At 39.9% G+C, this 13,470-nt stretch overlaps 1 protein-coding gene across 7 annotated transcripts in view; it reads left to right on the top strand.

Moving 5' to 3' along the window:
• The window catches only part of MESR3 (misexpression suppressor of ras 3), a 398,359-nt gene that overhangs the window by 270,011 nt on the left and 114,878 nt on the right, over positions 1-13,470 (top strand). For 4 of the 7 annotated variants that reach the window (XM_067766926.1, XM_067766927.1, XM_067766928.1 and 1 more), the window contains one exon: positions 8,667-8,876. The exons of 2 other annotated variants lie outside the window; for them this stretch is intronic. In XM_067766926.1, the coding sequence (XP_067623027.1) occupies positions 8,841-8,876 (36 nt within the window). In that variant the 5' untranslated portion in view covers positions 8,667-8,840. Of the gene's footprint in view, positions 1-8,666; positions 8,877-12,739; positions 12,759-13,470 lie in introns of those variants that run through there. One more of the 7 variants, XM_067766938.1, reaches the window with a different exon arrangement.

The raw sequence follows: 13,470 nt of genomic DNA, 5'->3' as shown, positions 1-13,470 counted from the left end.
GGGAGGCCTAGCTTGATTTGAGCTTTCGACGAGATGAAGCTACGCTCTGACCCTTGATCCACTAAGGCTCTGAGCCTGATGCAGTCCCCTCGGTGTTCTATGGACACTATCGCTGTGGGGAGAATGATCTTGCTATCATTTTCTGCATGCAAAGATTGGATGCGCGCAGCGTTTGAGGTGGTTGGAAGTTCCTCGTTGGTTGGTAACGTCCTGACTAGTTGCTACTTGGGCTGCCTCTCTTCGAGGGCCATTGGTTTGGTGTGATAGTCCGGTATCGTGGAGGGTGGAGTTGTGGCGACCTTGGCAGTAGAGACACGTTTTTGTGCTTGTGCAGTCTTTTAGGAAGTGGGTTTGTGATAGACAATTTTCGCACAGATTGTTTTCCTTCACGAATTTTTTCCGTTCAGGGATTGCCCGCTTTTTGTAATGCAAGCAGCTTTGTAGCGTGTGGGAGTTCTGCTTGCACATTCTGCAGGCGTATGCTTTTTGATGCTCGGCCACATGAGCATTTGTACGAGTTTGAGAGTAGTTGTTGTTCTGCGGGGGGTTGCGGTTTTGGTTAGGGGTTTGAGCCTGCCTGAACTGGGGATTGTTTTGACTTGAGGGAGGCTTTGAGAAATTGGTGGAGGGTGGATTATATCGGGATTTGGCTGGTCGCCATTGATCCACCCTTTCCACTATCTCGTAGCGAGTAGTCAGAAACTGATCCATTTGGGACCAGTTCGGTAGGTCTCTTCTGGAGCTTAAAGATTGCTCCCAAAGCGCAACTGTATTTTTCAGTTTTGAGGTTACCAGATATATTAATAGGGGGTCCCAACTGTCTGTCGAGACTTGTTGGGTTGCTAATCGCTGAATGTCTTCGCTGTTTTCAGTCGGAATGGGCTTGAGATTCATTAGGACTTTTATTTGATTGTCGACCAGGACTCTTATTTTCGTAGCGGGATTTTAGAGCTTCCCAAGCCAGAGCAAAGTTGTCATCACTAAGTGGGAATTGCTTTTCTATCTGGCCGGCTTTTCCTTGGGTTTTGTACCTGAGGTGTTACAGTTTTCGGGCGCTCGAGAGTTTGGGGTGGTTGATATAGACCGCCGTGAACATGTCACGGAAGGACGCCCATTGATCATAACTCCCGTAAAAGACTTCGGTGTCACAGGCGGGTACTTTGAAGTGCATCCCGGAACTTTCTTGGGGAGTGGTGGTTGTAGCGGGGACGGGATTGCTTAGTACCCTTAGCTGGAGCTGATCGCCTATTCTTGCTTTTGTGTCTTCATATGCTATAAGGCAGTCGCGGTATTTATTGAAGGCTGAGGCCTTAAAGTCGACGGGAAGATCGTTGTCATCTGATTCCACGACAGCGTCATATGCGCTCTGTAGCCTTTCCCAGAACACATCGATATTTTTGTCTTTTATCTTTAGGGATGCCTCGGTGTTATCTTGGATGTCAGTTGTACCGAACCGAGCGCAGTAATCCGAAAAGAGATCCGTTTCGGATATAAATTTACTTTCGACTACGCTAGCCATTCTGAAGAGGGACTTGCTTAATTTTATTTTGGCTATTTTGGTTATTTTTGGAGATTGCCGAGGGTTTATTTATGCGGGAAAACCAAAGGGATAAGTTTTCCTATTGGTCGAGAGTGTAGTAGGCTAGGACCAGTTAGACTCAATTGGGAGTAGTCTGGGTCAGTTGGGATGACCTGCAGAATTTTCTGCTGGGTATTTCAAACTATGTGAATATGGCTGAATTTTTTGCTGGGTGTCGCTAACAATGTAGAAGTGGGGATATGTATTTAAATTATAGCGCAAGGGACTCAAGTACTAAAGGGCAATGAGCTAACTTTGTGCAAGTGTGTGGGATTTGCCTCGAAATTTTTTAATGCACCGCTTTTATGTACAGGTGTATATTGGGGTGAGAATGTACATATACATATATATAAAATGTATTTTTTGGCGGGAAAATACAATTCTGGCGGGGGAAATTAGTATTTGGCGGGAGCTACCAAAATTTATTCGTGGGGATATACCGGATATATGTATATGTATGTATATTATTGAAAGACGCTGGTTCCGTCAATGGCGACGAAGGACCATTAGTTAACTGAGAGGTTGGTACTCACCCGGTTCCGTTGGTTCTTGCTGCGTCTAGGAAAAGTTCCACCGCTGCTGCTGCAGATGACCGGTTGTGCGTTGCGGTGACAAGCTGTGTTGATCGAAGAAGATGTATGTTCGATGCTGTTACCAAGGGCAGACGGAGATGATAACGCAGCTCTGCTGAGAATCACGTTCGAAACGAATTTATCTGTAGCTCGTAGGTTTTGATACGATCCTCTCGAACCACGCGCACTAATCCTTTTGTAATTTCAATCACTCCAAAAGATGGAAAGCTTGCAGAAACAAACGCTTTATCGACAGCGGATTATAATACCTTTGTACTCCAAACTAACTATTGGATTTATTGGACAAAATGCTTTGATGATTTGGTTTTCAGAGAATTATGCTTATGGAATATAAACTATAACACTTTTCCAAAATTTGGATATGGTATATTTAACGCGCACAAAGTTCATAGGCTGTAATGTTTGGCGGAACCATTGATTATTTCCTCGTTTTTATTAATAATAAGCAAAGATATTAATTTGCATAAAAAAAGGGAAATTGTACAAAACTGGGTTGAACTTGATGACAATGATCAAAATTTTTTATATACACAAAAGGTGGTGGTTTTTTGACAGGTGGCGCCATCCTGTACTTGCGGCGAATTCGATTTGGTGGATTTTGCGCGGTGGAGGCTGCCACACGGCCATGAGGATTCCCAATAGGGAATTTAAGGCTAAATACAATGCATTGATTTTAGGGGATAATTCAATATAACACACTTCAATAATCGAATACAATACAAGAGACGGGATATATATATAAATTCATAGATATTCGATATAATACAATTCAATAGTCGAATATAATACCAAGTACGGGTTATATATATAAATTCATAGAGATACGTATAAAAAAAGGAGGGAGATGGGACAGGTGACAGCCTACACCGCGTAAACAGTACATACTAGTCAATACATACACGAACACAGAAATAATATTCATATTGGATCGAAGAGTGCTTTTCTAGAAGGGCTTGAACTTTGAAATAAAAATTATCTCCATTGTAATAAAAAAAAACGAAGAGGCTGTTTACTGACACTGATTAAGATAGCTGGTGCGCACCCCGAGGCGTACTTATATTACGTCTGACAGCCACTCGCCTGTAGTTCCTTGTTATCTGACACTACTACTTCTAAGGTAGTAGGTGGAGTTTCAAGAGACCTGGGAACAGAAAACAAGGTTTGCTAAGGTACCTGGGTCAAAAAATGCTACAGCAGCATTTTGTGCTTCAGAATCTTTTTTGTCGGCTCAATCAAACACGCATAAGGAAAACCATAAGAAAGTGGTTGAAACAGTTCAGGTAAGACTGGATTGACTCCCCAAAGAAAAGTCAGGCCAAACTGAACGATGAAACAATAAGGCAGGGGCTATCCTACCTGTTAGTGATGTGGAATACTTGCCTGAGAAGGCACTTCGATTTATTAAAAATTTCCTTAAACGGGGCCACAGAACTGTCGCAGCAAGCGCGGGGTCACTACAACTCAAAGAAGAGTGTGCAGAGGCACGACGCAAGGGGACGTTCCGTCTGTCTTTTTACGAAGAGATTTAAGGTACCTGCTTTTTTAAATCCTGGAAGAGTAAATCTAAAAATTGTACTGAACAGACAGCAGTCTTGAAAACTCAAAGAGCAGCTGCAGAAGGGCCATTGGCAAATGGTGGGGCTCATCCCCTAGATTCGTACAGTGTCTTTCCGAGGTGGTAGTTAAGAACATACTCTTCTAGATGTAGGTGTCCCTACTGGGAACCACGCTGGTTGAACTCCTGCCCCGGAATGTGATACTGAGCATACCCCCGTTGTAAACTGTGAGCAGGACTTGATGTGGAAGGTTTCTGGATATGAGCGCTCTGGCTGAACATTCCTACCAACTTAACCCATGATATACTATTTTGCGCTTCAACACCTTCATTCCCTCAAGAAAGGAATATGATGAGGATACTAAATGAGGAAAGAGGCTAGCTGAGTGATTCACAATTAGGTCAAATTAAGAAAGAAAGATTGGTGGCGTGATTTTATGCGAGAAGCTCACTGCAAGCTGCAAGATAAAGTTTCTCGATCACTGCAGTCTATTCCAATCAGAAATCGGATGATATGCAGCTAAAGAGAGGAGAATTTTTTATTTACTAAAACAGAAATCAGGGCTTTGAGCTTCACTGTGTTGTCAAGGAAATTTCTTGGCATTCTCGCCTTTGCCCAGTATCTCACGCACTCTCCCTACTGCACATCTGGCTACCACTCCTGCTAATAAACCTGTTAACGCTGATCCTAAAATTAATGCTGCTACAAATACAGGCAATACTAATACTGCCGCGATCAGTAGTGCGCCGTCAATTAACCATGCTACTAATACGGTTGAATCTATTTCTGCTGCTCCGTCTGCAGGGCCTGCTGCTGTTTCTACTGACGGCTGCCCTGTCTCTCCGGCTGCGTCCCGACGAATAGACTCTGCAAACATCATTGGCATAACTGCTGCTGGCATTTTGGGCCAATATCTTAATCATTTGGCCTCTATTTCAACACAGCCTGCTGTTTTTCAGAATGTTCGAAGAGAAGTGACAGCCGTTCCGCCTCGTAAAGTGATCTTTGTATCAGGGTTGCATGCATCACTATCGGAAGAAGACATTTCTAATTATATCTGCACTAAGCTTGGAGTTGAAAATAGTGGCATCAATGTCTTCAAGTTTACTTTTAAATATGCGAGAGACATATCTTCCTTCAAAATAACGGTCCCTGATAAATATTTTGATAAGGTACTGGATACTTCCTTTTGGCCAACTCATTCTGTGGTTCATGTATACTCTAAAAAGCATGTCAATACGTCAAAAAACTAAGAGACCTGTGCTGTGAGAGCAGCACATACCTTGATAGCTGTCTACCGTCCTGTTCAAAAGGACAGGGAGTTGATAATATTTCCATAAATGGCACCCAAAAGCAATTGAGTGTCTACTTTCAAAATGTCTCCGGAATGCGAACTAAGTCTAACGTAATGTACAATATGAGTTCGCTTGTGGACTATGACGTGTTCGTTCTTATTGAAACCTGGCTAAATCCTGAGTTCCTTGATGCTGAGTTTTTGACTCTAACCTGTACACTGTCTATCGCAAGGATCACGATTTTTCCAAAACTGGACTCTCTAGAGGCGGTGGAGTTTTAATTGCCATACGCCGGCACATCAACTCGTCGCTTGTGGAGCTGAAGGATCAAGACTCGCTTTTCGACCAACTGTGTGTCTCAGTTCGCGGCATCTCTGAAATTTTTTCTGTGTGTCATACATTCCACCGTCTAGTCTAGACTCACTTTATAAGTCTCATGTAGATAATATTACTGATTTAGTTCGTTCTTGTGATAGTGGTAACTTTTGCATATTGGGTGACTTTAATTTACCTAATATTGAATGGTCTTACGTCGATAATAACTACTCATTGGTTCCGAACAATGTAAACACCACTTCTGAGATTTACCTTATTGACAGTTTCTCAAGTGTTAGTCTTTCTCAGATCAACGGCTTCACCAATCAACTGTCGAGAATTCTTGATCTTGTCTTTCTTAATGATAATTTTAGCTGTAAGGTCACCGAATGCCTGAAACCGTTGTCGTGCTCTGGTTTGCACCACATTCCGCTTATCCTCGAAGTAGAATTCCATAACTTCGAAAGTATTGGAACTCTGAATGAGGATCCTACTTTTTCATTTAGACGTGGAAATTATGACTGTATATATCAGGAAGTTTCTTCCGTTGATTGGGAAGCCCTGTTTCGGGGATGTGATCTTGCTCGATGCTTCAGCTTATTTAAAAACGTTGTAAATCAAATCTGCATAAACAATATACCTCAGAAAATGAGCGGTGTTACAGAATACCATGGTATACTAGAAAACTAAAGAGGCTTAGGAATCAGGAATAGGTTTTACAAAAAGTTCAAGGCCACTAAGCTAATGGCGTATAAAGAAAAATACCTGCTTTACTCCAAATCATTCAAAGCGTTAGGCAAGAGGCTTCATGGTAACTATGAAATTCCAAAAAACGATGCTCAAGTATCCCTGCCTCTGTCATCTATAATTCTGAGCATGCTTCATCAACAGCTGAAGCGGCCAATCTTTTTGCAGCCTTCTTCTGCTCCAATTTCGTTACGCCACCGGAAGACCCGCAGGAGTTGCCCACTGTGGTTGACAGTCCCATTAACTTTGGTGCGCTGACTCTATCAATTGAAGATATGGTCGATGGAATCCAGAATATTAAATCATCTACCCATACTGATATTGACGGCTTATCGTCTTATCTTTTGAAAAATTGTTTGGCTCTGGCATTTCCCCTCCTTTTAATTTTCAACAAATCTTTCTAGTGCGGCGAATTTATTGATGTGTGGAAGATAACCTTCATCAGCCCTATTTTCAAGTGTGGTAGCAAGAACAATGTCGCGAATTATAGGCCCATTGCAAAATTATCATCGGTTTCAAAATTATTCGAGTACATTGTGAAACAAAAAATGTACTTTGCTGTTAAACCTCTAATCACTGAAAATCAGCATGGTTTTATGGCCGGTAGATCCACTGTAACAAACCTATCTATCTTCTCTGATTTTTGCATATCTTCTTTTAATGACCGTTGTCAAGTTGATACTGTGTACACCGACTTCTCAAAAGCATTTGATAAAGTTAGTCATTCTATCCTGATTTCTAAATTGACTCGCGTGGGCTTCCACTCGATGTTTTTATCATGGATTAAATCATACTTCCACCAGCGTAGCTGTGTTGTGGTTATAGACAATAACTCTTCAAACACATTCACAGTCACCTCCGGGGTGCCTCAAGGTAGCATACTTGGCCCATTACTTTTTGTAATTTTTATAAACGATATTTCCACCTGCTTCCAGCACTCTAATTTTCTATTATACGCTGATGACCTAAAGATTTTTAATACCATCGCAAACTCAGACGACGTGATTAAAATACAATCTGATTTAGATAACGTTGTTGTTTGGTGTCGTGCCAATAACTTGCCACTAAATGTTAGCAAATGCTTTCTTGTAAGGTTTTCTAAATCACGTGGTCTCATTCCCACTTCCTACTCTCTCGATGGTACCCACCTCTCAACTCTTAACGAGATAAAGGACTTGGGTGTTGTGTTCGATTCGAAATTTTCTTTCACGACTCATATAAATTCTACTATTGCTAAGGCGTATTCACTTCTGGCTTTTATTAGGCGTTCCTGCACAGACCTCACGGATCCCTACACCCTCAAGTTATTGCTCACTGCACTAGTTCGTTCGAAGCTGGAATATGCCTGTTTTATTTGGAGGCCGTATCATGAATGCCATATTGTTAGGCTTGAACGTGTGCAGAAAGCGTTTGTTCGGTTCGCGCTGCGCTCGATGAACTTTTCTGAACCGATTCCATCTTATAAATCCAGGTGCTCACTTATCAAATTAGAGTCCCTGGAATGCAGAAGAACTGTCCTATCGCTCACGTTTGTTTATGACATCATTAATGGTGTAGTTGATGCACCTTGTCTCCTCAGGAGTCTCCGATTCCATATCCCTATAAGGCCTCTTCGTAATATACCTATTTTCTATACGGATTGTTTCCGAACCCTCCACGCCTCAAACGCACCTTTGCTTAGAGCTATGACCGACTTTAATCGCATCTCTGATTCTTCAGCTATTTATTTTGCTCTTTCTAAGTTTACTTTTAAAACAATACTTACTGATATCTTTTCAAACAGATAAATGTGCTGGTCAATCTCTTCATAGCATGTAAGTTTTATTGTGTCTATACTCAACTTATGTACTATACTATTAAATAATTATCTAATTTTAATTTAACATTGTTATCTAGTCTGTAAGGGCTTTAAATGCCATAGACTGAAATAAAGAAATAAAGAAATTGAGATAGGGGTGCCTGAAGTCGCTGCAAATGCTTTAAATTATTTTAAGATTATGAGCGTCTGAGACAGCTGAGCAAACGCTGGACACTTCCCCTTGCGAAATATTTCCGACCGGAAGTGAATGACCAGCAATCGGACTTGAAAGCCAAGTCACTGGCAATCAGCATTAACAACGAAATGCCAGCCTAGAAATCAAACAGAAATACGTGTTGCAGAAGATTTATATGGACATAGTGCAACGAATAAAATACCAAGGGCTATGATGGCTAGGACATCTTATGTGAATTTATGAAGACTTGACCTCTCTTGGCGCTCCTAACGGCCAAATTCGCTTTAGGGTTTTGGGGTGAATGATGGTGGAGATTGGAGTATTGACGGGTCATATTCCTATTCGGGCCCATGCGGTATGTCTCTCACTTACCACAAGGGCATGAAAGATCATAATGTGTTGTCATCGATTCGCTTTATCCTTGACCTTTAAATCCAAACCAAATCGTCGATATATAGCGATCATCTAAGTCACCAAACTTTCATGTACTCTAAGCAAACTTTTCCTACGCCGATAGCTATCAGCCAACCTAACCAAGTTTCAATGAGCTAATATAACCCTGTTGGTATACAATCTCTGTGTTTTAGGTTTTGAAAAGTAACATCTGCCGAATTGATCACTCTTTGACGAGTATTGGCCCGGATCCTTCCTGTTGCCCAGCTGTTGTGGGAACGGTGATGCATGCCGATAAAACAACACAATTGATGACAGTGTTGCCAGATCCTCAAAATTGATACCCTCTACTTGCATTGCAATAATGTATGCCTTCTGATGGAAAATGTAATGTCTGTATCTATGTAAGTATTATTCCACTGGTTTGTATGCACCTTTTGTGGCCGACACATACACTTGTTGACAACAATTGAATGGGCCATTGGTTGCATGAAAAACTGGCAACAACAAAAATAGAAGCAGTAAATTGAAGTGCGCATTTACTTGCTACATAGTTAAGTGATTGTTGCGATTTTGCGTTTGTTTTTAATCTACGAAAGCCATCAGCATTATTTCTATCCATAGCCACAACTCCAACACAAACTCCTACTCCAACACTACTGCCGCCCTAGGTATGCAGTTCATTGCAGCTGAGACATGAAAAACGCTTATTGAAATGGGATTTTGAGCACACGACCGAAAAACGAAAACAATAGTAATAATAATAATAATAGTGTTGTAAAAAATTTACTGAGAAACATTTTTACCCAATTAAAAAAAAAACACAGATGGGGGGCAAGTGGTGCGCAGAGCAACAGATGCAAAAATTGTTGAAACAGCTATGTAAACATAATGCATTATTTACATTTATTGTTATAGACTTATATAGCTTGGTGTTGTTGTCGCAGCTCTTCAACTGAAAAAAAAAGAAAAAAATATAAAAAGCAATAACTCATCATTTGTTGGCCAAAAGCGTATCCAATGTACATTTTCACTGCCAATGGGAATTAATGTTTGTATGAGTAAGCAATCGCTGAGTTCAAGACAAAAAAGAAATGTTTTCCCCTCTACAATTTTTTATTTATTGGCAATATTTTAATTGCTAATTGCTTCGTGTTGTAAAAAAATAAATACATATAAGGCGCGATAACCTCCGAAGTGATTTTAGACCGAGCTTCTCTTCCAATTTTCGTCGTGCTCCTCTTGATTTTCTCTACAGACGGCCGGAGGGACCTATGTACATGTTTTATGCCGACTCCGATCGGCATCTGCAACCCAGATGAGTTTTCACTGAGAGTTTTTCATGGCAGAAATACACCCGGAGCGCTTGCCAAACAGTGCCGAGGGGCGACCTAGCTTAGAAAAACTTTCTTCTAATTGAAAAACCTTATTTTTAAAATTTTGATGTTGCTTTGTCCGGGGTGTGAACGCAGGGCATACGGTGTGGTAGGCGGAGCACGCTACCATCACACCACGGTGGCCGCCTAAAGTAGGTAAAAAGTGGCCCTAGAAAATGAATGATCCCATTGAACAATATTTTTCCCTTCATAATTACTTTGCGTTTTCGTTTTTAGAAAAGCTAAAGAAATTGAAATAAATATGACAGTTCAAATGTCATACATTTTAGCGGTAACGTAAATTTATTTACCAGATTTGTTTGAAAATTTACTGATAACGTCTACTGAAAATTGAAAGCTCGTGCATTAGCGAATTATATATGTACATACCTCAATTCAGCGCTTCATATACAAAATTTCTCAGAACAAAAAAATCTTAAAAACAAAGTAAAATTGAACAGACCCATGGTTCAACTATATACAGGTTGGCTCATCTGTAAAGCAACAAAATATGTCTGTTCAAATTGTCAAAATCTGTGTATTGGGGTTGGTGCGAATGGTATGGAATGGAAACATAAAACTTAGCAGTTTTTGTATGTGTAAGTAAAATGTTGCCAATGTGTTGGTTTCATTTTGAGTTTGCCATCTCCTTTTGACAATCCTTTCGACCATGCAATGCAGGCATGCTTAACCAACGAACCGATATCATTTCGTTACGATAATTAACGTTAATAGACGAAACAAATTCATTTCGTTTCGTTTATTAACGTTAAAAACGTCAAATTAACGAAATGATTTTGCTTCGTTTTCTGCCATATCAAAACGAAATCAAATCGTTTATGTTGATTATTAATTTCAAACTATGCTGGCAAAGCTGATTGATGGCGGAGTCATTAAAGGTGAAAGCATTAGCCAAGCTGATTGCAACTTTGCTCACGAATTTTGACAGTACGAACATTTCTCAGAGTATTTTTGACATTACCACCAACGAATTACACAAACAAATTACATGGAGTTTGTGTGTGTATGTCCGCTCGCTGTTACCACCTTACGGCTTCACCATGGCTATAGCATTGTCAGCACAATTAAAACATAAAGTATCACGTTTTTGTTAACGTTTTTAACGTTAACGAAAGCTTTTCGTTTCGGCTAAAAACGAGATACAATTTATCTTGATAATTTCTTTATCGGTAATATTTCGAAGTGTTTCAACGGAAACGGTGGAAATTTTTTGATAAACGATTAGCTTAACGTTAAGATGCATCCCTGATGCAATGACATAAATAAAATCAGCTGATGAGATGAGCCAACCTGTACATAATTGAACCATGGAACAGACCATACACAAACAAACATATCTCTCTATAATATAAAAAATAATGCGGCAGTTACTCACGAACGTACGTACCAAAAACGTGTCAGCTGACACGATCTATCTTATGAGAGTGCAATGTAAACGAAAACTCACCGACGTGCAACGCCCGTACGTACGTAGCCCGGAACGTAGAAATCAAAACAATTTAGATTTTTTCCGTAAGAACGTGTCAGCTGATCGCTCTCTCACTAGACAGAGTTGCCTAGTAAACTTTTGTGCGCTAATTTTTGACCGTTTGCAATTTTATGCAAAAACACCTAATTCAAGTTTAAAAAATTGTGAAAATAATTCGAAATAATTATGTAAAAGTGCTGATTATAAATATGCAATCTATTTATACTTATTTAATTTGTATTCCGGCTTTTACAATATCAAAAATTAAATTGGAAAAAGTTGATGTATCCATAAGCATACATGCAAAATGGCCAATGGCAACAATGCTTATCTGTAAACAATACGCACACAAATATGTTATGTACATGTACACAGACGCACACATTGATTTCTACGGGCTTGAGAGTTCGGTCAAACGTGCTTCGTACGACAAACGTCTGTACGTACGGCACACGTCGGTGGGTAACTGCCGCATCAGTCGCTGAATTTGTTGCTAAGCGCAAAACTCGAGAACGGTTGAACCGAATTCGCTAATTCTTTTTTTAGAATATTCCTCTAAGTACGAGGATGGTTCTTACGGTGAGAGAAAAATGAAATTCATCATATGCGTATTGCCAAGTTAATGCAACATAAAGGGTTAAGAACGCATACATCTCTTGAAAAATACTCTTTCGTAAAAAAGGGAAGTAAATGAGAGGAAAGTTCCGGGAAAGAAAGGAAAGAAAAAGCAAAGAAAAGAACGGAAAGGAAATGAAAGGAAAGGAAAGAGAGAGGGAAAATACGGAGAGGGAAAAAACGCAGAAAGATAGAAAGGCAAAGAAAGGAGTGAATAAAAGGATATAGAAAACGACGAGAGAGGGGGAGATAGTAATGCGGCAGTTACCCACCGACGTGTGCGGTACATACGGACGTTTGTCGTACGAAGCACGTTTGACCGAACTCTCAAGCCCGTAGGAATCAATGTGCGTCTGTGTACATGTACATAACATATTTGTGTGTGTATTATTTACAGATAAGCACTGTTCCCATTGACCATTTTGCATGTATGCGTATGGAAACATCAACTTTTTCTAATTTAATTTTTGATATTGTAAAAGGCCGGAATAAATATTAAATAAGTATAAATAGATTACATATTTATAATCTGCACTTTTACATAATTATTTCGAATTATTTTCACAATTTTTCAAACTTTAAGTGTTTTTGCATGAATCTGCAAACGGTCAAAAATTAGCGCACAAAAGTTTACTAGGCAACTCTGTCTAGTGAGAGAGCGATCAGCTAACACGTTCTTACGGAAAAAATCAAAATTGTTTTGATTTCTACGTTCCGGGCTACGTACGTACGGGCGTTGCACGTCGGTGAGTTTTCGTTTACATTGCACACTCATAAGATAGGTCGTGTCAGCTGACACGTTTTTGGTACGTACGTTCGTGAGTAACTGCCGCATAAGAGGTAAAAACTTCAACGTCTGCCGAGTCTTCTAGTAAATATGTATATAAACTGAGCACAAGTTTACATATAGGTTAGGTTGAGTTGAACTTGGCGTTCCGAATCTCGCTGAAAGCTTTGGAAAAAATTATTACGAAATTGCCTGATGGTATGAATGGTACCAACGCAATATGTCAGTAAATGTTTTTATGTTAATCTCATTATTTCCTAAAACTGGAAAAGAGTTTCGTCGGTCTATCTGCGAGCAGGATAGCGTGAGTAAATTCTGAGATATCTTATCTAGTATATGGATTCTTTGACATCCTCCCCCTATCACTATTTAAATTAATGTAAGTCGGATTTTAACCACTGTGACTTTAACATATTGGATAACACAAAAAACCTGAGTAAATAGCGCTCCTGGAGAATCCAGTAATGACGGCTAAGAGATTTTGACTCGTCTTGAACCCAAACTTTAAGTAATATTTTTTTAACGAGTAACTATAAACTTTTGAAATTTTATCCCTCAAAGGCGAATACTCACTCATTCGATGCAAAGCTTGTGAAATGTACGGTGAAGTGAGTCACACTAACACAAAAAAATGCCAATTTGTAAGAGTGACAGGTGGGACTACAAATCACACGCCTATCAAATGAATGACTTTTTGGAATATTTCAAGATTGCCTTCAAACTCTTGTCGG

Source organism: Eurosta solidaginis, chromosome 2, assembly GCF_040869045.1.
Source record: "Eurosta solidaginis isolate ZX-2024a chromosome 2, ASM4086904v1, whole genome shotgun sequence".
In the NCBI taxonomy this organism is placed as follows: domain Eukaryota; kingdom Metazoa; phylum Arthropoda; class Insecta; order Diptera; family Tephritidae; genus Eurosta; species Eurosta solidaginis.
Note: the sequence above shows the minus strand (reverse complement) of the source record. Positions and strands in the feature narration are given on the sequence as shown.